The sequence below is a fragment of the Phoca vitulina genome, unplaced genomic scaffold (assembly GCF_004348235.1).
Source record: "Phoca vitulina isolate PV1807 unplaced genomic scaffold, GSC_HSeal_1.0 scaffold117, whole genome shotgun sequence".
In the NCBI taxonomy this organism is placed as follows: Eukaryota; Metazoa; Chordata; class Mammalia; order Carnivora; family Phocidae; genus Phoca; species Phoca vitulina.
Genome location: NW_022589820.1, coordinates 437,106 through 462,579, shown reverse-complemented (window position 1 = coordinate 462,579; position 25,474 = coordinate 437,106). Strand labels below are relative to the sequence as shown.

The window sequence follows — 25,474 nt, the reverse complement described above, 5'->3', positions numbered from 1 at the left end:
TTGCCCCCCCCCCCCCCCCCGCTCATGCTCTCTCTCTAAAAAGAAAGAAGAAAAAGAAAGAAAGAAAGAAAGAAAAAGAAAGAAAGAAAGAAAGAAAGGGCGCCTGGGTGGCTCAGTTGGTTAAGCGACTGCCTTCGGCTCAGGTCATGATCCTGGAGTCCCGGGATCGAGTCCCGCATCGGGCTCCCTGCTCGGCAGGGAGTCTCGGCTTCTCCCTCTGACCCTCCTGCCTCTCATGCTCTCTGTCTCTCATTCTCTCTCTCAAATAAATAAATAAAATCTTTAAAAAAAAAAAAAAAAAAAAAGAAAGAAAGAAAGAAAAAGAAAGAAAGAAAGAAAGAAATGATTAAAACATGTATAAACCCACAGTGACCAGTATAAAAGATGGAGAGGGGTGCCTGGCATCAGAAGACAGGAAACTGAAAGCCAACAGAGGGAAGACACTGCCCAGCAGGTCCTGGAAAGTACCCAGAGGACTCTGACAGAGGAGGGGCCAGGGCAAGGCCCAAACGGAGGACCAGGGACCCCCCCCCCCGCCATTGATGGGTGGATTTTTATCCTCCCCAAGAAAGGAGGGTTCTCCTCTAAATACATTAAAATGAACTCTCTGTGGAGAAGTGTATCCAGAAGTTAAGAGTCCCAAAGTGTCATACTGGCTCCCCACCCACCAAGATGAAGCAATGCCTTGTAGCCAGCAGGCTATGCTCCAAGACCCAGGGCCTCACCAGGCTTCCACAGCCCCCCTTTTGAAAGTAAGGACCACCAGACATTTGGGAAATTCCTGTGCCCTGAAAAAATGACCCTAGATGAAACAGAGATGATTTGGAGAACAAAAGAAAACTTAAATTGAACTCTAATTAATATCTTCAAAGAGACTGGGCAACTAAGAAATTCGTAAACCACTAACAGGATGCCATGAGAAAGGAACAATCAGAAACTGAAGTATTTGTGGAAAGTAAAGTGACTGCAAAAAAATTAAAAATTCACTCAAAGACTAGAGAATAAAGTCAAGAAGCTTCCTTCGCATCAGTAACAAGACAGACATGGAAAACATAAGGCACAAATCAGAGACACAGTATTGTTCCAGGAAGCCAGGAAAGAAAGAATAAAAAACACCGATGTATGTGTGGAAGGAGTAATAAAGAAATAGTACAAAAGCATTCTTAAGCTGAAAAATCTGGGGCTTTGGATGGAAAGGGCTCGCCTGAGAAGCCAGTACAATCCATGAAGCAAAATCCACCCTAGACACAACACAATGAAATCACAGAACACTGAAAAGAAAAGAAAAAATCCTGCAAGCTTCTTTAGGTGGGATGGGAGTGCATTTACAAAGAAACAAGAACCAAGATGGCTCAGATTTCAATTAGCAATACTTGCTGCTAGAAGACAGGGGAGCAATGGAATCCACATTCAACAGGAAATTACCTTCAGCATTGAATTGTAAATAAGCTATACCAGGAACCAGATGAGGGCAGAACGAAGATATTGTCGGATATGCAAGAACTAAGAACGTTTATTTCACATGTGCTCTTTCTTTAAAAGTTACTTGGGAATTGTGCTCTAACAAAATGAAAGAGTGAAAAAACCAAAGATAAGGATCCTAAGAAACACTGGCTCTAATCCAGGGCACAGTCAAGGGCCATCAGTGGTGGCAGCAAACAACAGGCATAGAGAACTGCAGGTCCAGGCTAGTGTCAGAAGACAGAACCCCAGGCTTTCCCAGACAAAAGGGACTCGGAATACCTCCTGGAAGGAGAGCTGGAAAAAAACTGGATATGATAAAGAAGGCAATTAAGATCTCCAGGAAAAGCAAAGAGCAGTACCAGAAAGTAAGGTAATCACTGCACATGAGTGACTATTTTATTAACACAACAAAGTAACACTATTGATTTTCATCTTCTAGACTCTATCTATAGCCAAGGATGAGATGACTTGCATTTTATTCTCTAACCCAAGATTAAGTGTTATTAACCATGAAAATGTAAAAGCATAAATTTCACAAAGTGAAAGGTATGGGGAAAGAGAAAAGTAAGAATGCTAATATCTTTTTCTTACAAAGTAGGGGGACAAGAGACAATGGTGATAGAACAAGGTGTAAGTATGTTACAGTTACAAAGGAGCTACAAATAGTGGCATAACTGTACCCACAGGAGGGGGAGGAGCACAAAAGAGGAATAAATGTCCTGTCATAGCAAGAAGTCAGTAGACAATGTCTAAAACTGCTCCATCAACTCTGGGATGAGGGCAGCAACAGTTGATATTATAGTTATGGCATTTCCTCAAATTTCTAGATAAACATACGTAGAGCAACCACATTGCAAACCAAAAATCTAGGATTCTCACAACAAAACAAGAGAATAAAGGGACACTACAGACCCCAAAATAAATATAAGCAGGGGGAACAGACCACCAACTAGCCACAAGACTGGTGTATCACTGGAGTCAGCGTGGGAGGGAGCTGAGAAGCAGCAAGATCTAAGAACGATGAAAAACTCCAGGCAACTGGGAAACAGCAGCCCAAAGTGAGAGTTTTGCCCTGTCCAAGAGTAGGTGAATGCAAGGAGCTGTGGTACAGTGCAAGGGACCATGGTAAAGATGAGGGGGCCAGAGCAGTCTAGCTCCAGTGTCCCACCTGGCCAGCCAGGGCTCCTTTCCACAGTGAGGAAAAAGTGCTGAGAATGGAATAAAAATTGAGTAAGACAGAGACAATATAAAAAGGGAAAAAGAAGGTATAGATAAAAATGCACTGGGTTAGTAGTGGAGGTTCTAGCAGCTAGACTGGAAAGGAAGAAGTAAAACCATTTCTATTTGCAGATAACATAATCTTGTATACATGAAATCCCAAGGAATACACTAAAACACTATTAGAGCTATTAAACAAATTCAGTAATGTTGCAGGATAAAGATCAATATACAAAGATCAACTGTATTTCTATGCAATAGCAATGAGCAGGCAAAAATAAAATTAAGAAAGCAAGTCCATTTACAAGAGCATCAAAAAGAATAAAATATTTAAGAATAAATTTAACACGGAAGTACAAGAAGAGTTCATTCTCTAAAAACTATAAAACATTGTTGAGAGAAATTAAAGAGGATCTGAGTTAATGGGAAAATAGCCCATGTTCATGGACTGGAAGATTTAATATTGTTAAGACAGCAATACTCCCCAAATTTATCTATAGGTTCAATGCAATCTGACTTCTTTGCAGAAATTGACAAGCTGATCCTAAAATGCATATGGAAATTCAAGGAACACAGAATAATTAAAACTTGCTATAAAGCAATGGTAATCAAAACAGTGTGGTATTGCCACAAGGGTAGATATACCAATTGATGGAACATAGTTGAGAGTCTGGAAATAAATTCCCACAATTTTGATTTTCAACATGGGTGCCAAAATGATTCCGTGGGGGAAAGAAGTCTTTTCAACAAATGGTGTTAGAACAACTTGGATGTCCACATGCAGAAGAATTAAGCTGAACCTGTTCCTTGCACCAGACACAAAAATTTACTTCAAATGAATCATATCTAATGTAAAGGCCCAAACTATAAAACTCTTAAATGCTTCTTAGATATGACATCAAAACCATAAGAAATGAAAGAATAAAGATAACTTGGACATGATCGAGATTAAAAACTTGGGCTTCCGTAAAAAAAAATGAAATCTTGCCATTTGCAATGACGTGGATGGAACTAGAGGGTATTATGCTATAGCCAAACTATGGAAAGAGCCTAGATGTCCATCAACAGATGAATGGATAAAGAAGATGTGGTATATATATACAATGGAATATTATGCAGCCATCAAAAAAATGAAATCTTGCCATTTGCAACAATGTGGATGGAACTAGAGGGTATTATGCTAAGCGAAATAAGTCAATCAGAGAAAGGCAATTATCATATGATCTCACTGATATGAGGAATTTGAGAAACAAGACAGAGGATCATAGGGGAAGGGAGGGAAAAATGAAACAAGATGAAACCAGAGAGGGAGACAAACCCTAAGAGACTCTTAATCTCATGAAACAAACTGAGGGTTGCTGGAGGGGTGGGGAGGGATGGAGTGGCTGGGTGATGGACACTGGGGAGGGTATGTGCTATGGTGAGCGATGTGAATTGTGTAAGACTGATGAATCACAGACCTGTGCCCCTGAAACAAATACATAGTATGTTAATAAAAAACAAAAACAAAAATTTGGGCTTCAAAGAATAGCATCAAGAAAATTGAAAAGATAACCCACAGGATGGGAGGAACTACTTGCAAATCATATGTTTGATAAGGGATTTGTATTTAGAATATATGAAGCAATTCTTTTAACTCAATAATAAAAAGACAACTCAATTTAAAAATGGACAAAGGGCTTGAATAGACAATTCTCCAAATGAGACCTACAAATGGCCAATAAGCACATGAAAAGCTATTTAATATCATTAAGCCATGAGGGAAATGCAGATGAAAACCACGAGCTCCCACTTCACACCACTTCATACCACTTCACACCAGGATGGCTGTCAATGAAAAAGACCGACAATAACAAGCATTGTTGAGGATGTGGAGAAATTCAAACTCTCATACACTGTTGATGGGAATGTAAAATGATGCAGTCATGGGGTGCCTGGGTGGCTCAGTCGTTAAAGCGTCTGCCTTCGGCTCAGGTCATGATCCCAGGGTCCTGGGATCGAGCCCCGCATCAGGCTCCCTGCTCTGCGGGGAGCCTGCTTCTCCCTCTCCCACTCCCCCTGCTTGTGTTCCCTCTCTCACTGTGTCTCTCTCTGTCAAAAAAAAAAAAAGATGCAGTCACTTTGGAAAACAGTCTCGCTGTTATTCAAAAGGTTAAACAGACTCATCATATGACCCAGCAATTCCACTCCTAAGCATATACCCAAGAGCAACGAAAACATATGGACACACAATGCATCTATGTGTATTTATGGCAGCATTATTCATAACAGTCAAAAGGCAGAAACTACCAAATATCTGTTAAGTCATCATTGGATGAATAAAATATGGTATATGTCCAGACAAGAGAATCTTATTTGCAATAAAGAGGAAAGAAACTCCTTCATGTTGCATCATGGATGAAGCTTGAGGAACCTTGAGAATATTTCCCTTTCCCTCAAGGGAAAGAAGCCTCAAATTTATCACTATAAAGGACCACGTATTGTCTGATTCCATTTATATGAAATGTCCAAAATAGCAAATCTATGAAGACAGAAAGTCGATTGGTGGTTGTCTGGGGTTGGGAGAGATGGGGGATTTGGGAGGCGATGGCTAAGGGGAACAGGGTTTCTTTCTGAGGCAATGAAAATGTTCTAAAATTAGGTAGTGGTGATATTTCACAACCTTGTAAACATACTAAAAGCCATTGAATTGTACACTTTAAATGGGCAAATTATAGTGTATGAATTATAGCTCAGTAAAGCTACTTAAAAAAAGTATGCTAGGGAACAGGGCCAGGAACCCCCAGAGAGCAGACCCCTACATTTTTTAATACCGCACAAAAGGGACAGAGTGGCAATTCTCTGAAGTTAGAAAAGCTGTCTGAGTCATGCCTCCTCTGAAAAAGTCAGGGAAGTGAAATTCACACACAAAAACGAGCAATGGACCAAGGTCAAATCCTCTCAAAGTTACTATCAGAAAAAAGGGACTAAGGAGCAGAAGAGCATCTCTATCGACAACGAAAGTAGTCTAGAAAGATATGTCCCCAAAAGGTCAACATTGTATTGTTCTATTTCAAAGCAAGCTAAGAGACTTTAAAAAATAATAATAATAAAACAAGACATCTCAGGGAATGAGATAAGAAAAAATTAGAAATAAAAGGAAAATAATTGATAAATGAAGATTAAATTAGAAAAAACACAGGGATGAATAAACGTCACAAATAATGACTGAAGAGGGAAAAGGAGGTGAAAAAAAATTTTTTTAAATCAAAAAGAAAGAAGATTAAAAGGACTCAAGAGGAAATGACACACACTGAAGATAGATAGGAAATGTGTCACATGGACCCCTAGTTCTGGTGAACTGTGATTCAGTTTCTGCAGGACACAGTTACCACCACACCCTGGGGTCCCTGTGACCTGCCTCCCTGAAGAGTGTTAGGTTGAGGGCCAGACGTGGCTTGTTGGGGGGGGGAGGGGACAGCAGCCCACAGCCACACCCAGTACCTGGAGAGACTGTCCAGAGCCTGGATGAAGTTATCGGTCCCTGAGCCGTCCTTCTCGGGACTCTCCATCAGCGACATGGTGGCAAAGACCACATCGCTGGCCAGGAACTTATGCTTGAACCCAAAGTGAATGCTGAAAGTCTGCACACGCATGTCCTTCATCCTGCAGTGGGAGGAAGCAACACGACTGTCATCCCTACTCTCAAGTTGTGGGTGAGCTCTCACTGCCAGGCCAGGCGATGTACTACTGTCCCTCCCTGACCCCTGCTAATGCTCATGGCAAGACTATGCTGGTCCCAGAATGCAGGGGGTCAGAAGACCTGACATCCCAGCACTGTAACCCAGGGCACTGAGTGCCTTGTCCAAAGCTGTTCCACTGGCTGGGGGGTAAGCAGGGATATGTGTGTGGCCCCCTCCCACGTCCCAGGATGCTAGGAGCAGGCACAGAACGCTCTAGGCAGAGCTTGCCTGAACTTGGCCCCAGTAGGCCCTTCCCAGGGCCATTTCCTGTGTTCAGTGAAGGACAGACCAGGTCAAACTAGAGGTCTGCACCTCAGCCCCAGGATTTAAGGACCTGGACTTCTCTAGCCCTGGACCTACTTTTAACCCAAAGAGAACTCAAAACTTTGGGAAAGGCTAGACAGGTCACACTCATTTGTGCATTCTTGTTTTTGCATTATTTTAGCAGTGTGGCTAAAGCTGAAGCCTGAACGAAGCTTAATCCAGAAAAACATGTTTACCCAAATTTATTTGCAGACTCTTCGATCATCTCCCGCAAATTCTCCTTCAAGGAGATGTCCATGGACTGGAACTTCTGCTTCACCTGTTTCAAGGGGAGGCTGGAAAGATGACAAGCACTGGTTACACAGGCGACCTGGCTTCAGATGGGAGATCACTAAACACCAGCAGCACAAAAAGCACCCTGAGGGGACCCAGCACATGCAAACAAGGGATGATATTCGGATGATATCCTGGGGTCTCCAGGTGAGGCGCTTCTGGTAGAAACAGGTAGCCGCTGGATATCGGTCACAAGGAAGGGGAGGGACCTTTCCCTTGGGGGCCGAGGGGGTCACTCACCCCACGTCGGCGAGGAACTCCTGGAGCCGCTTCTGCCCGTGCACAGACCAAAGCTTGAACCGGGCCGCGGTGTAGCACGTGTTACACAGGCTGTCATGGAGGGACCAGTGTTGGTAGAGCGCCAGGCGGAGGCTGCGGCCAGTCAAGGAGGCTGTGGCTGGGTGGCACCCCACAGCTCACAGTGCGTGGCCCCACCCGTCCCAGGACAGCCTGCCTGCACAGCCACTTATCACATGGGTAACCTGGCGTTCTTTGACTTTCTTAGCTTAATTTGACCCATAGAGAGAGCTTGTAAGGGGGTGCGCATACACCATTATCCCCCTTGGACTGACAGGGAAACTGAGGCGGAGGGGTTCTGAGAGTCTATGTACTGTGGTAACACAGAAGAGTCCTCATGGCCTCCAGGCTGTCATCCCATCTGCTCCCTGCATGCTACAACTAGCTCGGCCCTCCCCCACACCCGTCCCTCTGCCTGGACCCCCTGAGCAAAGCCCATCCTCACCCCAAACAGGCTGTTTACTGCTGGTGGGGCTGCGAGGGAGGCTGTGTGTGAGGATAGTCCTGTCCCCTGCATGCCTCTCGTCTCCTACTCCAAGGGTCTCGGCAGGAGGCCCGGCTGGCTCTGCCAGCATCTGATGCCCTGTGCTACCCCTCCTGATGGCTGGGCCCTGATCCCCAGACGTCGCTATGTCAGGTCCTGGTGGGTCCCCCTTCCTGCGAGCTCGGCTGCCTCACATCTGGCACCTCTTCCTAGACATGTCATGGCCACCTCCTACTTGGACTGTCTAAACCCATGTTTATTGGTCCCCATCCATCGCAGCAGGCACAGGGCAGCATCATCCCTGCCATCACTTCTCACCACTGAAGCCGCCAAGCCCCAGCCATGCCCTGCGCCTGGGCTCCCACAGTCTGTCTCCCCAACAACCAGCAGCCCAGGGACCTTTTAAGCACAAAGAACTGAACTACCCAACCCCCTCAACCTCCCACTGCCCTAGGCTCTCTGACCCTCAGACCTCACCCATTTTTCCAGCCACTTCTTCAAGCTTACCTCAGGGCCTTTGCACAGCCAAAGCCTTGACCCAGGCTGTCCTCCCTCCCATGGAGTATGGCTAAGTCTCAGTCTGAGACGTGGCCTCCCAGAGGTCTTTCCTGAGCACTGCCACCCAACAAGCCCCTGGTTATTCTATCAATCCCCTACCTTCTTCTCAGGAAACATTTATGCTCTGTGATCATCTGCTGGCTTACTTCTTCCTGATTGGCTTGGCAAGAGTCTGTACTCATTGCTAAACCACCTGCCCTGCATATGCACCTGCCCACACACACCGGGCCCAAAATGAGCCCTAAATAAATAGATGATGCTCCCAAGCCGCCCAGCACTGGCATTTAGGAGCCAAAGCCCCACAGAAAAGCCAGGACAGAGGCTGCTCCCCAGTCCCTGGTACTCTGCCCAGCCTGGAGGGCACACCAGTGCCCCTCTCTCGTGGCAGCCCTAGCAGCATAATCCACACTACCCACAGGGGGACGTGGGCTGGGCCCACAGACCCGTGACACAGCAAACGGGTGCACTGCTGAGCAAAACTGAGGCCTGAGCTGCAAGGATACTCATACTCGAAGGAGATCCGCGTACAGTCCACAGAGAGGGCGTTCTCCTCGTCCTCATTCCGGTGGTTGTGCCGGGACACGTGGCGCTGCAGGACGCCAACGTCGGTCACGTACTTCATCCTGGAAAGAAAGCCCCGTCAGCCGCCTAGGTGGGCGCCTTCCTCTCTCACAGCCGGCCACGCGGCTTCCCTCCTTCCCTTGGGGGGTGGGGCCCCCCCTCCCAGGCTCAGGGGCTGGCCCACCACACGGGCTGTTCCTGCCAGGACTGACGGAGCTCCACCACCACTGTGGAGAAGCCAAGTGTGGCCCTAGCACCAGGGCCTGGCGGCCGGGGGTGTGAGGCGACAGAGCTGGGAGGGGTGGGCTCTGGCTGTGTCCCTGTCCCCTTTGCAGTCTCCTCTGGGCGGCAGCTGTCCTTACTTTTTTGAGGCCTCCTAAGGGCGGGCACTGTGGAGGCCATGGCCCCGTCTACCAGCCACGGTCAAGTGGACAGATCACATAGTGTCAGTAATCCCAGCAGAAGGTGTGGATCCTGCACAGGAAGTGCTCCGGAGCACAGCAGGGGAGGGCAGAACCCCAGTCCAGGTCCACCTGCAGGTGGCCACTGAGCAGAACAGTGAGAGTGGAGCCTCACCTGAGGGGCTGCCACAGGTCAAGGATGGTGCCCGTCACTGCACATACCCCATGCCATCCTTAACACAGAAGGGGGAGCAAGGCCCAGCAATGTGTCCAGGCCTGTGAGACTCAGAACCCTCCTGGTCCCTGGGCTATACCGCAGGACTCAGGTGGGCAGAGTGGGATGGGAGAGGCAGGAAATGGGGGCACAGGGGCCTCTGCAAACTGCACAAGGAGTCCAGTATGCACAGAAGCTGTGCCAGGTGACAGGCTAGGGTGCCCTTGGACAGGGTTAGGGTATGGATCCCTGTTGATTCCCTTGGAGTTCCCACCTGATGGCCACCAGAATGGGGATGAGAGGGGGTGCCGGTACCCCATGCCTCCCCAGTGTCTACATTCTGGGGTAGCCCTTCAGCTCTCCATCAGGGTTGACAGGGAGCACCAAAGCCTGCCCACCGAGAGGCAAAAGAGGATTCGGCTCCATGTCAGTCCTCCTGGCTGTCCTTGCCAGCCTTCCCCTGCCTTTGAGATCACATCCACCCTCCCTGGCAGGATTCCTGGGGCCCTCACCTCCTCCTCCCAGCCCTGTGCAAGGGCATATGGAGAGCCAGGAGACCGAGCTCCCTCCTCTCACCTCTGGCTCCATCTGCTGGGCTCCCCGAGGGTGGACAAAGCATCCACACCAGGCCACACACCACTCCACCACAGGTCCTAGTCCTAAGCCCTTCCTCAGTGACGAGGACCTAGGCCCAAGGCCAGCTCTCTCCTCAACAGGGCTCTGCCACCCATCTTCCCACTGCAAACTGGGGCTGCAGCCAGGCCATGCACATGGCCATAGCACAGGCCAATCTCGGACAGCCCGAGGGAGCACATCCTTACTGGGTGATCTTGTCTTGTACCCACTGGTCTGTTAGTCCAACGATGGCCCACCTGGAAGAGAAGAGAGCAACAAAGCTCATAGGAGCATCCAGCCCAGGCCCACCGTCGGACAGGCAGTCTCTCCTCTGCAGGGTAAAAAGGTCACAGGGCCAACTCTGGGCTCCCAGCACAGTGTCACTGCCGTGGGAGCTTGCGGGACCCAGGAGGGAGATCTCCCAGGGCAAGGACGGCAGGTCTGACGCTGTCGCTGTGTCCTGGCTGACCCCACCACTCTCCACCCTCATCCTGCTGGAGTGGGACTACAGCAGACCCCATATTCAGGCACTGGTGGGTCCTGGCGTGTCATTCTACCTCCGAGCCCCTCGTGCCACCTGCCCCCTCTGCAATGTGCCCTGCAGCACAGCAGACCTCATCACGCCCATGTCTCCCTGTCTTGAAATGATGGCACACAGAGTAACAGCATTTAGGCCTCTTAAGAGCCTTCCAAGGTCCTGTCTCTTAGCTCATCTGTTGTGCATGAGATGATAATGGAGACCCAGGTTGGCTTGACCTGGGTCACGGCCAGCCCATGGCAGGAGGGACCAGGACCTCAGGTGTGTACCCTGGGTCAGTCCCCAGGCCGCGTCCTTCAAGACCCTCCTCTGGGGCCAGAGCCGAGAATAGCCAGAGATGCTGGGTGCAAGTGAGGCAGGGGAGGCCCTGGAAGGTTCGCCTGGGGGCAGGGTGTCTAAGCACCATATCTCTCAGTGCAGTGAGCCCCTCCTCAGAGGGTCCTCTTAAAAAAATGCCACCCTGCTATGTCTTCCCCGACCCACCCTTCCTCCTTCCAACCTTTCCACGCATACATTTTGTACCAGGTTATTTTGCATTTGTCCTTGTGCTGTTTCTGGAGTTTTCTGGAGACATTTCACAGGGGCATATTCTGACATCAATGCTAAACTGGGGGTGCTTGTTGTGAGTGGGCTGTCGTGAGTGGGCACCTGAGCATACAGCAGGTGCTCACCAAAGGCTCCCCAATGCCGACGTGGCAGTCACATGCTGTGGCTACAGGACACAGCACAGGGCTCCCACCTGACCTTACTGCAAGATCTCTTGATGCACAAGCTGGCCCCTGTGCCAGGGTATGGGATTGTCAGTCCACACCATGGAGGAGGACCTGAGGCAAAAAGAGCTGAGCCAGGTGTCCAAGGATGACAAGTGGGCCCACAGCTGGGCACCAGCTCAGGGTGAGTACAGAGCACCCCTGGGCTTAGGTGTGGCCAGTGCCTCGGTCCTGCCCCAGGCCCGGGCTGTCCTAAAACCCTGATTCAGCAAAGACCATTACAATTCCCACCGTGGGCTCAGGGCCGGGAGATTTCTCCTTATCTCCTGGAGGAGAAAACCAGGACTGGAGCAGAGGGCTGAGGGGGTGGAGCAGGCCAGATCTCGACTTTCTTTGCTCAGACCCTGGTTTTAGTTTCTAAACCAACCTAGGTTGTGTTGAGCACTTGTGCTTACGGCCCATGTAGCAAACTCAGAGGTGGGCTAATGGGTATTCCTGTACCAGATTTCACCGTATGTCAGGGGTGCAAAGATGCCTAGCAAAGGCTGTCTTGTTCAAATCTCATGCTCCTTCTGTTACCCAAATTTACCAGGCAGCAAAGCTGAGTGGTAGGGTGGGAAGGGCAGAGCTGTAGTCAGGCCCCACCCTTGACCCTCTGCACCCAACAGTGCTCCCTCCCATTTCCCCCAGGAGTTCGTATGCAGCCAAGAGTCTCATAGAAAGAAAACCAGAGGTATGCAAATTCCTGGAAATGGGCTGTATCCGATATTCCTGGTGGGAACCGCACAGTGATGTCTTCCTCCAGAGCCTGTTCTCACTGTGGGAGGACAGAGCTACTTGGAGAAGGAAGCTCTACACAGCACTGGTCTTGATGGGGCCTACATACCACAGCATATCATTCAAGTCCTTGGACATCATCCACGCCAAGTCGAACATCACCATGGCTGACTGCAAGAAAGAAAGAAGCCTGAGGTCCAAGGCAGCTGTGCTCACGGAAGGGGGGGGGGGGCTGGGCTGCACAGCTGGGCCAGACCTGAGCTGTCTAGGATCCCAGCCAAGCCCCTTCAGACTGAAGGTCTTCCCAGCTAGGAAGGAAGCATGGGTGGATAGGGAAGGCCAAAATGAGGGAAGAAGACAGAGTAACTCAAGTGACTTGCACGGTCTCCTCTGCTAACTAGTCATTCCTGTGTGCACACTTCATCAGGCAAGGGAGAACATCTGGGTACAGCACTGTGCTAGAGCCTCTATACATCTCACCGGGTGCCTCGGTGATACGTGGGGAGGCACTGAAGCCAGGAGGTTGGGGCCTATGTCCACATGCTCTTCCCAGCTGGCTGGTGGCCTTACACACACACACTCCCAGGAAGGCTGGGTGAGGCAGGGCCTTGGTTCCCATTACCTGGACATTAAAGAGGGAGGATGCCTCAGGACCTCTGTGAGGAAGATCTTTCTAATAGGCCTGTCTGCAGACAGAAGCATCTAGCTCCCTGTGAGCAGAGTCTGGGTTTTGGTAGGAGACAACAAGGGGGATCGGTGCCTGACCAGAAGACTCTAAAGTCCCACTAGCTGTGTGACACTGGGCTGCCCACCAGAGAGGATTTCCAAGGGAATGGTCCACAAATCTGGTGGGAGCCAGGCATCTGCCTCCCCACCCGCCTCACCCACTGCTTAGAATTTTCCATGTCCTGGGGCAGAGCAGAGAGGGCAAAAGACGATCCTTCAAAGGATGATGGGACCTTGACAGTAAAAGGGATACTGGAAATATGGTGTTCAGAGTTCAAGGTCCCAGGGCCAAATGCTAGTACTAAACACATGATGTTTTACTGGAAACTTATTTTCTAGGGCTCCTTAAAGTCCTGAGCTCTGCTCAACACTACCAGAGTCAACACCTGTTTCCCATGTGAAATTCTGTTCCGTAACACACAGTGATGGGCCTCTGTAATTCTAGAGCTTTATCTTCTTGCACAGAGACTGAAACAGACTTGTTCTGTATTTTTGATGATGAACAAAAATAATAGCTGCTGTCCTTTGGGCACCTATTGGGTGTACAGGACCAGCCTAAGAACTGCCTTGGAAATGAGGGTAGTTCTCTTCCTTTTACGGAGGAGAAGCTTAAGTCTCAGAGAGGCTGCCCCATCTGCCCTAGGTCACACAGTGGAAGTTGTGGGGCGCAGATTCAAACCAGGCTTTCATGGTTCTAAAACCTATGCTCATTCCTCCTCATGTTTTAGGACACTGACCCCTAGAACCAGAACTCTATGGTGAAGTACACCTATCCGTACGTACCGACGTCCCGTGATATTCATACTGTTCATAGTCAAAGAGGATGTCTCTTCTGTAACGACATAAAAGGCAGGTCCTCAACAGGAAGCAGTGTAAGGAAGACCAACATTTGGAAAATGCTAAAACTTGACAGTACTCAGAGAGAGACAGATTAAGTCATCCACTTAAGGACTCTTTCACAGAGTGTACGTGTACAGGGCAGGGAAGGGAGTAATGTTGACATAAAAGGCTTGTGGCAATAAAAGACATAAAACGGCATAGAACAGTCCCAGAATCCCACTTCTAAGAAATTATCCTAAGACAACAGTTCAAAGGGACAAGAAAGAAAGCACTGTGTGTACAAGGTTGTTCACTGCAGCTCTACTTGTCATGGCAAAATACTGGAAGTAAACTCTAGTTCAAAAAAGAAGAGAACTGGCCAAGTAAGCACAGTGCAGATTATTTGGAACTATCAAAAATGGTTATATATTAAGTGAAAAATGCAAAATTAGGTGCCTATTATGATCATATAAAATATGCACAAGTATGGATACCCCAGGAAGACTGATCCAAAGTCAGAATCTCTTCCAATCGGTGAATGTGGATTATATTCATTTTTCTTTCCTTATACTTCCCAAAATGGTATTTCATTGTCCTTCCATGAGGGGGTGGCTGAGCACAACACCCTCAGCTGGAACAGCTGAGACCTTCAAGGACTGGATCCAGCAAGGAATTCTCAGCTCAACAGCACTGTTGCATGGTCACCTCAAGCTACACTAACCTTTCCAGTTGTTTTTTTTTTTTTAAAGATTGTATTTATTCGGGGTGCCTGGGTGGCTCAGTTGTTAAGCGTCTGCCTTCGGCTCAGGTCATGATCCCAGGGTCCTGGGATGGAGCCCTGCATTAGGCTCTGCTCAGCAGGAAGCCTGCTTCTCCCTCTCCCACTCCCCCTGCTTGTGTTCCCTCTCTCGCTGTGTCTCTCTCTGTCAAATAAATAAATGAATTCTTAAAAAAAAAAAATAAAGATTTTATTTATTCAAGAGAGAGAGACAGAGATAGTGAGAGAGAGCACAGGCAGGGGGAAGAGGGAGAAGCAGGCTCCCCGCCGAGCAGGGAGCCCGATGCGGGGCTCGATCCCAGGACCCAGAGATCATGACCCGAGCCGAAGGCAGACACCCAACAACCGAGCCACCCAGGAGCCCATTTTTTTTTTTTTTAAGCATTTCACTTTTTTTTTTTTTTAAGATTTCATTTATTCATTTGAGAAAGAGTGAGTAGGAGGGAGAGGGAGAGAGAATCTGAAGCAGACTCCTACCAAGCACAGAACCAGATGCAGGGCTTGATCCATGACCGTGAGATCATGACCTGAGCCGAAACCAAGAGTTGGATGCTCAACCAACTGAGCCACCCATGCGCCCCTAGAGTACTTTACTTTTTAAATTTGCAATATGGAGAGGAATTATGAATAATTCGGTTTCCTTTTCACACACTTTTTTTCTATGAAAACCTTTACACAATTAGCATCTATCTCATTTATAAAGAACTTACAAATAAAAGTGCATCTGGAAAACTACAAAAATAAAAGACAAGGGGCTCTCACCCCTAACAGCATGTATTTGGGTGACCTCTGGGCCCAGTCCTGCCACTCATGAGACCACAGGGTGATACAGAGGGGACCCAGAGCTCTTCTCCAATGCAGGGGCCACATGCTCACTCCTGGAGCCACCGACCCTGAAGTTTCTAAACTAAATGAATTCTCCTCAAATGGAAAAAAAAAAATGTATCCGGGCCCCATGGAAAACAGAGGTATCCCACAGGGATTGCGGGCTCCGTGGCACAGGGTATTGCTTGAAGTGCATACTCACCTCCGGGCCTCCCACTCTCTTCGCTGCCTCCTCTTCATGGTTTGTGCCACTATCTCCTGAGGTGGGGACAAAGAGAACAAAGGGTTGAACAAAGAAGCCAGGAATTTATCCCTGTAGCCCGAGAAGGTTCTGATGAGGCAGAAACCACTGGGCACGGAACCCACCAGGGAAAACATGGGTCATTCATTCCCATGTCCTGAGCTCAGGCTGGTCCTGGAGGAGGGCGGAACTGAGGTGGGGAATGGCCAGGACCCCTCTGGCACTAAGGACACCAGATTGTGGACGGGAGCAGATGCTTCCCCAGTGCCTGCTCTGGCTACACCATCCATGCGCTCCACCTGTCCAGTCCAGTCTTCCATTGCCCCCACCACTGTGTGATCCAGGATAAGCGCATCGTCACTTCGTACTGGCTTCCCCACCAGATTAATAAACACTAATATTTCCTATGTCCCTCCACGTGCCAGCCACTATTCTAATTTTATAGGCACAATCCCTTTAGTTCTCACAGGAAAGGCATGAGGTAGTATGGCGGGTTTACAGATCTATGGTCCCAAGACTTCTGCTTCCAGAAAGATGGAAATTTTCCATCTAATTCTCCCTATATATCCACTAAATATATCTGAAAACCCTGTCGATATATATAAAAAAAACAAAATAAGACTCTGGAAGGTAGAGAGAAAAGCCAACCAGCTGGGGATCCTAGGACCTGAGGACTGACATGCAGATGAGTTCCCTGGGTTTTCGTTTTGGCTTATATATCCCAGACTTAAAGCTGAAGAAGCCGGCAACCTGGAAACACCAACAGGCACAGAGGAAAAAATCCCCAACAAAAGCCAAGGACCCAGAGAAGCAGCCTTGAAAGACAGAAAACTTTTAGACAATAATTGGTCTACTCTAGCCACCACCACCAAAAACAGTGTGGCCCCACCCCTACACACCCAGCAAAGACCAAGTGGGAGGCCAGACTCCCACCCTGGTGAACACCTCCCAGCTGTAATGTAAAACCTCCACCTTTCACTTGCAACACCTCCCAACATGCTCAATGGGGTGGTATCAGAGGCGGCCAAGTAGGGAGCCTGGACCTTCCTTGCCCAGTGGTAACAGAGAGCCACTCCTTTCACTGGCTAATGGAGGTCAAGTAGGGAACCTTGAACTTCTACCTCCACCTGGCTATAAAGGGACCATGCTGCCCGCCCCCTCCTTTGCCAGAGTGATGTCAGAGAAAGCAGATAAAACAGAAGGCGTATATAAGACCCAGAATCTCAAAACATAATATAAAAATGTCCAGGTTTCATGTGAAAAGCACTCATCATACCACAGGAACCAGGAAGATCTCAACTAAACACAAAAAAAAGGAAACCCATAAATGCCAACACCAAGATAACAAAGATGTTAGAATTATCTGACAAAGATTTTAAAGCAGCCACCACAAAAATGCCTCAATGGGCAATTAGAAACAGCTGAAACACATGAAAAAAAAAGGAAGCTTTCTCAAATAAGTAGAAAAATAGAGAAGAAACAAAGAGAAATTTACAACTGTAAAGTACAATAACTGACATAGAAACTCAGTGGTTGGGCTCAAGAGCAGAATGGAGGAACAGAGGAAAGAACCAGCAAAGACAATGATAGAAATTATCCAAGTCTGATCAAGAGAGGGAAAACAGACTGGAAAAACAAACAGAACCTCAGTAACATGTGAGCCTACAATAAAAAACCTACCCTGCATGTCACTGGTGTACTGGAAGGAGAGGAGAAAGAGGATTGGCTGAAAACACACTTGAAGAAATAATGGCTGAAATGAAGAAATACGGCTCAAAATTTGGCAAGGGAGAGAAACCTACAGATTCAAAAAGCTGACTGAATCCCAATAGGTTAAACCCAAAGAAATCCACACCAAAACACATCGTAATTAAACTTCTGACCATTAGAGCCCCCAATTTTTTTAAATCTCAAAAAGAGCAAAAGAAAAATGATGTCTTACCTGTAGGATAAAACAATCTGAATGGCAGCAGATTTCTCACTAGAAACCACAGAGGCCAGAAGAAGGAGTGTAACATTTTCAAGTGCGGACAAAAAAGAACTGTTAACTCTGAATCCCACACAGAGGGAAAATATCTTTCAGGAAAGAAGAGAAAAATCAAGAAATTCTCAGAAAAAGGAAAACTATGTGAATTTACTGCCAGCAGATTTCCTCTAAAAAAAAAAAAAAAAAAGGTTAAATTAAAGGCATTTCTAAAAACAGAAAGAAAATGACAAAAGAAAAAACCCTGGAATATCAGGATGGAAGAAAGAACATACTGAGTAGAAACTGGGTAAATATAATAGGCTTCCCTTATCCTCTTGAGTTTTATAATCATGTTCTGTTGTTGAAGCAAAATTTATCCCACTGTATAGTGTGAATCTAAATGTACAGAGTCTATTTTTAAGAAACTTACATTATAAATAGAGGAGAGTAAGGGAAGTAAAGGAAGCTAAGATTTCTATATTTATAGTCTGTTTTCTCTAAATCTCTTTGAGTATGCACCCGTATCAATAAAAATATTTCTGAGAATATATCTTGGATACAAGTGTATTTACAAATCATACAGATTTAATTACATTTGAAGTATTCTCCAAAGTGTTAACTTTTGGGCACCTGGGTGGCTTCAGCTAAGGTCATGATCTCAGGGTCCTGGGATCGAGTCCCACATCGGGCTCTCTGCTCAGCGGGGAGTCTGCTTCTCACTCTCACTCTCCCTTTTTGCTCTCCCTCCCTCTCTCAAATAAATAAAATCTTAAAAAAAAAAAGTGTTAACTTTTATTAAAATCAGGTATGTAGGCCTAAACTTGGACGACAGCAAATGCAAAGTTAGGGGAGCAAGTAAAAGTTTTCCATGAACAAGTGATAAATACTAGAAAACTGGACTGGCCTCCAATGTCATTCAAAACAAAACAGAAAAAAAAAGAGATGGGGTCCTGGTCTAGGTTAAAAGACAATTAAGAGAATAGCTAAATGCAAATGTGCCAACCCTGTACACAAAAACAGCTATAAAATCTATTTTGGGGACAATTAAAGAAATTGAAATATGGGTTGACTAGATGACATTACCAATTTCTTATGTATGATAATGGTACTGTGTTTATAGAGGAGAATGTTCTTAGGAGATGGATATGGAAGAATTTGTCAGGGAGCATCATGGTGTCTGCAACTTATTCTCAAATGAACTAGCAAAAAAAAAAAAAGCATATATAGAAAGAAGGCAAACTGGCAAAAGCGTGGAAAATGTGAAAAATTGCTGAATCCCGATGAAATGTATATGGGTATTCACTGTACTATCTTTTTAAGTGTTGTATACGTTAGAAAAATATCAGAATAAAAACTCTGGAAAACATATGGAGGTTCCTCAAAAAGTTAAAAATAGAGCTACCCTACGACCCAACAATTGCACTACTAGGTATTTATCCAAAGGATTCAAATATAGTGATTCGAAGGGGCATCTACATCCCAATGTTTATAGCAGCTATGTCCAAAATAGCCAAAATATGCAAAGAGCCCAGACGTCCATCGACAGATAAATGCATAAAGGAGATGTAAGATATATATATATGTAAATATATATATACACACACAATGGAATTATTACTCAACCATCAAAAAGAATGAAATTTTGCCATTTTGCAATGATGTGGATGGAACTAGAGGGTATTATGCTAAGCAAAATAAGTCAGTCAAAGACAAATGCCATACAATTTCACTCATATGTGGAATTTAAGAAATAAAACAGATGAACATAGGGGAAGGGAAGGAAAAATAAAATAAGATGAAAATAGAGAGGGAGGCAAACCATAAGAGACGCTGATCTCTAGGAAACAAACTGAGGGTTGCTGGAGGGGAGGTGGGTGGGGAATGGGGTAACTGGGTGATGGGCATTAAGGAGGGCGCTTGAAGTAATGAGCACTGGGGGTTATATGCAAATGATGAATCACTAAATTCTACCCCTGAAACTAATAATACAGTATATGTTAACTAAATTGAATTTAAATAATTAAAAAAAAAAACACTAAAATTATAAAACTTCTACAAGAAAAAAAAAGCCGGTGGGAAATTATGTATATTTTATGAGTATTATAGAAAGCATTCACAAACTCAGATTCCAAATAGATGCACTAAAAATGTTAATGGAAGCTCTGACATGTTCTGACATCTCATCATGAACAATCGACATTCTCTTTACTGCCAAACCCGCTGGTCAGTTCTCGCTTGCCTGTTCCCCCCACAGAGCCCTTGCATCTGTGGACACTCTGCACTGGATGCAGAGAAGATCCTAAGGATCTTCCTGGCTCTTCCCTTCCTCAATCAGGTCAAGTGTCCACGGCCACATTCATAAAAGCAGCCCATTCCCTCTCTAGCCCCTTACCTTGCTTTAGTTTTCCTCATTCGACACAGCTCTCCACCTGAAACCATCCTTGAACTGTGCTCATTTACACATTCCATATGTCTGACCCACTGGAAAGGAAGCTTTGTGAAGGCAGGACTTTGTTCTCCCCTGGGGACCCTAGAGCCTAATCGATACCCGGTACGTATTAGGTGCTGAAATATACTTATCAGTCAGGATGGAGAATTCCAAGACCCTAATCTGCAGAACATGAATGTTCCCAGAGAAAATCCCACCAGATACTGATATTTGGGGCCCGATGGAAAGCAGCTCATTAATAGATAAAAAAATGCTATTAAAAAAAGGAGCATCAGATAACAAAAAAAGAGCTCTTAGAAATCAAAGATTAGAAGATGAAGACCAGAAGTTGGCTAGAGAGTGGAGCAGATAAAGAGTTGGACAAGAGGAAAGAGAATCTAAGAATGTGCCTGAGGTTCTTGATCAGACCACCCAAAACTCTAGAGAAGGGACTGGTCAAAGGCAGGGAAGACAATGAGAAAACATTCCTACCTTTGTAGGACATGCCCCCTAGATGGACAGAATGTCCTGAATGTCCCCAAAATGGCTCAAAAGAGCTCTGCTAAAGCACCTTATTGGAAAACGTCAGGCCAAGGATGAAGGGAAGACCCCAAAACATTTCAGAGGCAAATTTCAGCACGCACACCAAGGATTGGGAGCCAAAGGGCATCAGCTTCTTCCACAACACTGAACACTAGAATAAACATGGCCCTCCTGTTAAAGGAACAACCACCTGCCACCTTTAATTTTCCATGTAGCAGAAGCCACTGCATTGGGTAGGCCACTTCCTGTTGGCCAGGCCACTTCCTGTTGGCCAGGCCCCAGATTGGGCAAGAACCTCAGATCCAAAACTCACAAGGCTGAAACCACTCTTACCTTTGCACACAAGATGCTTCCCCTGGAGTGACCATGGGGGACTGAGCCTGGCTGAGAGCCACAGACCCATGTTGTTCCTCCATGGTGACTGCAGAGAGCGAGTCTTGAGAAAGGGGGGAAGGGAGCCGATGCTATTTATTGTTTCTCTGTATTGCTCTTTTATTTTAAGACTTTATTTTTATTTATTTTAGAGAGAAAGAGGGAGAGAGCAGGGGGAAGAGCAGAGTGGAAAGGAGAGGGAGAGAGAATCTTGAGCAGACTCTGTGCTGAGTGTGGAGCCTGACGCAGGGTGGGTCCTGAGATCATAACCTGAGCCAAAACGAAGAGTAGGACGCTTAACCGACTGAGCCACTCAGCCACCCCTCTGTATCACTTTTTAAAAATGTATGCTCTCTAAGCGAAGAGCGGAGCCATCCTAAGTTTCATCTCCTATGACAAAATTCTACAGTACAGAGAAGGATGTCAAAGCTCAGAGAAGTTCAGTAACCTGCCTGAGGCCACACAGCCAGGGGATGGCAGAGCCCAGGGTCAACAGCCCATGCCTGCTGAATCCCAGCTAACCCTGGGCCCCACAGGCTCCAGTCTGAGCTCTGACCTCTGGGAACAACAAGTCCCTCAAGACTGTGGGGAAGCCCAAACCCACCTCTTCCAACCGTGTGCGCTTCTCAGAAGGCTCTGACCCATTGTCACTTTCACTTCCTGAATGCTCTTCATCCTCTTCTTCATCTCTGAAGATATCATCATAGGCAGGAACTTCAAGGTCATCATCTTGTTTAATGAGTAGTTTGATCTACGATTAAAACAAAAAGCAATCAAGACTCTCCTCTCTCATTGACAGAAAATTTTCCACCACATGTTTTTCTCTTGCAGAATCTTATTTCTCAATGAGCTGACTCGTTCAGTTTTCTGTACAAAGGGTCTCCTGTTTGAGAGAAGAATTTCAGACTTCTCAAGCATTTTCTTGTTTTCCTTTCCACTCACTGAGGCACTGGAGTTGTACTGCATGATATGCAAAAATTCCAAAAATTTAAAAAGTATCCATAGTCACTTAAGTCTGAGCAAAAAAGCTCCCTCTTATGCCACACACCACACAAACAAAATGAATATCCCACAACTTGGACTCTGACAGAAGACATGAAGATGTGTGACACCTAAGTGAATAATACTGCTGTCTCTAAAAGCAGTTCCAAGCTGATTTCGCTTAGAGAGAGAACTTTAGGGCCAACAGTTTGATAACATGGTGGGAGGGTTGGCAGGGGGGTCAACTCAGAGAATGGTTAGGTGGCTGCCCTGTGCCAGGCTCCATGCTTGCTACTGGAGTTCAAGGAGGAAGCACAGCATGGCCATTTTAGGCTAACAGTGGCCCCTTACACTATCGTCTTCTGGTCCTCACACCACCCTTCGGATGGGCAGGGAGAGTGCTAGCCCCACTCATAGGGCTAATGCCTCTAGATCCTTTTATTCAATGATGCCAACTGGGCCTGAGCTCTGAGGGCAGGCTCAGTGCAGGGTTCTGGTCCCTACACTTCCCAGGTTAAGTGAATTCCAAAATGTATTCTGAGCGCCTCCAAGACTTAGGCACCATGTTTCTCACCAGGGATAAGCAAGACTAGGTTCTTGCCCTCAGGCTGTTCCAACTCCCGTAGCGGAGGTGGATACATGCCTTGCTTAGAACATCAGGTGCGATGTTGTCCATGGCATAAGAGGTACAGAAAGATGGACAGGAGAACTCAGGGAAGACATGGGCCCCAAAGGCTGAGTTACCTGGGCATCATTGTATACATTCACGACATTGACTGGCCTGTGGGTGTCACACACAAAAAATATGGCATCTTCATCAGGCTGAAGGATATCCAATAGGTCTACGTTAGCTCCACAGTTTATGAGGATAAAATAACGGAACTGGAAAAAAGAGAGAGACATTGTGAAGTAAGTGCCTTGAGGAGGTCCTTCACTTCAACATACTAGGCCCCTGAGTCCTTCTACTGAGACACATCGAGCCCCTGACACCAGACAAGGCCCCGACAGTGAGAGGCTCCAAAAATGGCAAGCGCTGGCCTGTGTTAGTGCTTATACTCCACAGGCTCTTTCCTTTCCATGATGACACCATGAGACAGGCCCATGGCTGGCCCTGTGGCTGTCTATGCTTTGCAGAGACAGCACGTGGAGGTTCAGCATGACTCAGTCTCATGCAAAGGGCCAAGAAGCTGACGAGCAGCAGACCAAGACTTCAAATGCATAATAGAGCCTCTTCAGATCTCAGTCCCCTACAGGACTGTGCTGTCTCTCTGTACTAACAGCATTATACAGGTTTAAATTTGTAGCAAGTCTTGGGCAGCCCATACTTAACGGGAACATAATATTAAATTAAGTCTTATTACGTCCTATCACTATAGAGAATCCCTTCCTTATAAATACCAAGTTGGCACCGGTACGCTCCTTCCGTGATGACAGGAGCTCCAGGCAAGGATTTATCTCTGCTATACAGTCCTAAATGTGGCCCCAGACCCCCCAAAACCCTCTTCCCTACTCCAGCCCTACCCTGTGGGATCTAAAATGTCCCATCTCTCAATATAGCCCCATGCAGAGGTACTAGAAGTCCTGGCCTCTACTGTTTAAATTGCAAAGGGAGAAGATATATTCCGGGATTAACATTTGGAAACTGGGATACTTTTTCTTGGAGAGAGAATGTATAATAGTGGTGTAGTCTAACATAATTGTAACTAGGCCATATCAAAAACTAACTGCTAAGCTCTAAGCACCTTACAATGAAGTGTCCGCAACACAAATTCAAAGTTAGAGGGTGTTCACATTCACTATCTTTATTTTGGTTGTCAATTTTGTCTCTACAACTTGAGGGTAAGTCACCCTGTATAGCTCATTTTTTCCTTCCATGCTGTCTAATATAGCTGATACTTAAACATACATGCAACGTATTGTGGACATAGAAAGAATACTAAGTATTAAGAAATTGCAACTGAATAAAATAAGACTAATTATTCTAAAATACTTCTTTCATACCTGTTCTTTATGCTCAAGAAATGCAGTTTCAAGTTCTTGCCACCCAGAAACTGGAACCAGGGTATACTGCACGTGATCGCACTGGAACAGGGCCTGAGAGAGATTAATTTCAAACCTATCAAATTTAGGACATTTACAATTTACTTTGAAATGCACTTTAAAAAAAAAGATGGATTGAGAAACGAATGACATGTGATAAAGTAAGAATGGTGAAACGTTAATGGGAAAAACTAGGTTATGGTGATATGACTGTTCACTGTATCATTCTGTCAACTTTGCCTAATTTTTAAAAATTACCAAAGGAAAACATCGGCGGGGAAGAAGGGGGGAGCTGATCTTATTTCTAGGTCTTCTGAGAAGTGGTTCCTGACCCAAGGGCCTGAACAAAGGTCATGTAAACATTGCATTATATTCAAAACAGAACCAGTGATCTTCCCTAATAGACGAAGGAATCTGAATTTCCGGTATTGCTTATGACACCACTGTGCCCTCAGTTGTCACAGACTCGTCTGTCTGAAACCCCACACTTGCGAAGCCACTCCATCCAGGTCTAAGGGTCTTTCCAATGCAACCATTTTTTTGGCCCAGGTTATTGCAAAAATACTAACTAGTATCCCTGTCTTTTGCCGAATACTTCTTTAACCCACCCAATGCTCCTGCCAGCGAGACGACCTCTCAGAGTGCCCCTCCCCAGCTTTCCTCTGCTCCAGCCACTAAGGTAGCTTGCGCTCTCACCATGCGGGGTGGGGAGAGGGGCGGTTCCCTTCTCTGCTCCTCACCTCCAGCCCCGACTCCCAGCCCACCGCACCCAACTCCTCCTGGGGCCCCGCTTGCATCCTCACCTTTCGCCCCGGCCCTTCCCTTCCAAAGTACGCAAGGCTCACCTGAAGGATCTTGCAAGCGCACAGAGCGTCCACGTCCGAGGCCACGAAGAGAAGAACCCTCTGTCGGGAGAAGAGCGGGCCTGTTGAAGGCAGAGACCCGAACACTGGCCCCTGGTGCCCTCCCACGGCCGCTCCCTCTCATCCCTTCCCCCCGACAAGGCCACGAGGTCCAAGAAAAGGGTCACCTGGCTCTGGACCACCTCGTAGAACTCCTTGCGGAAATCGGACACGAACATGGCCACGGCGGCCGGACCCCGAGAGCTAGGGCAGAGATTCCAAGAGCTGCTGCGGCGGTCAACACTCCCGCCAAATCAGGACTCTTCCGATTGGCCCAGGATCCAACCAATCGCTACTTAGTTCCCAGCCTTTCCCTCCTTCTGATTGGGTCACATTGGAGGCGGGCACTAGCACTCGGCCATTCTGGCTGGAAAAGTCAGGCCCGCTCCTAGAGGAGCGTCATCCACAGGCAGGACGCAAGCACGGTCGCCCATTTCAATCCTGACTCCCATTTACCCACAAATCCAACACTTGGTGGACATCTTTAGTTTGGGAAGAGAAGCCTATTGCCTCCCACTGGGAACTCCAGGAAAAAGAAACCTCGCCATAAATTAAATTCACTTATACATCGAACGAAGTCGTCAGTTTACGATTTTCAAAAAGCTCTCGGCGTAGTTCGAAGGCGGATGTGTAGCTTACTTCCGCCAGCATCCTCGATGGCTGCCGCAAAAGCCGGAAGGTCTATGTGCATTCTGGG

The 25,474-nt window shown here is 46.8% G+C and overlaps 1 protein-coding gene across 2 annotated transcripts in view; it reads right to left on the bottom strand.

The window, feature by feature from the left end:
- The window catches only part of CDC45 (cell division cycle 45), a 34,357-nt gene extending 9,194 nt beyond the window's left edge, over window positions 1–25,163 (bottom strand). Inside the window, exons 1-13 of one of the 2 annotated variants that reach the window (XM_032398564.1) lie at window positions 24,906–25,013; window positions 24,721–24,780; window positions 23,837–23,929; window positions 22,580–22,717; window positions 21,459–21,605; window positions 15,507–15,562; window positions 13,666–13,714; window positions 12,266–12,327; window positions 10,338–10,388; window positions 8,844–8,963; window positions 7,242–7,373; window positions 6,905–7,003; window positions 6,166–6,327 (exon numbers count right to left, since the gene is read on the bottom strand). In XM_032398564.1, coding sequence (XP_032254455.1) covers window positions 6,166–6,327; window positions 6,905–7,003; window positions 7,242–7,373; window positions 8,844–8,963; window positions 10,338–10,388; window positions 12,266–12,327; window positions 13,666–13,714; window positions 15,507–15,562; window positions 21,459–21,605; window positions 22,580–22,717; window positions 23,837–23,929; window positions 24,721–24,780; window positions 24,906–24,956 — 1,220 coding nt within the window. In that variant the 5' untranslated portion in view covers window positions 24,957–25,013. Of the gene's footprint in view, window positions 1–6,165; window positions 6,328–6,904; window positions 7,004–7,241; window positions 7,374–8,843; window positions 8,964–10,337; window positions 10,389–12,265; window positions 12,328–13,665; window positions 13,715–15,506; window positions 15,563–21,458; window positions 21,606–22,579; window positions 22,718–23,836; window positions 23,930–24,720; window positions 24,781–24,905 lie in introns of both variants that reach the window. The other variant, XM_032398565.1, reaches the window with a different exon arrangement.
- Between the last annotated feature and the right edge of the window lie 311 nt (window positions 25,164–25,474).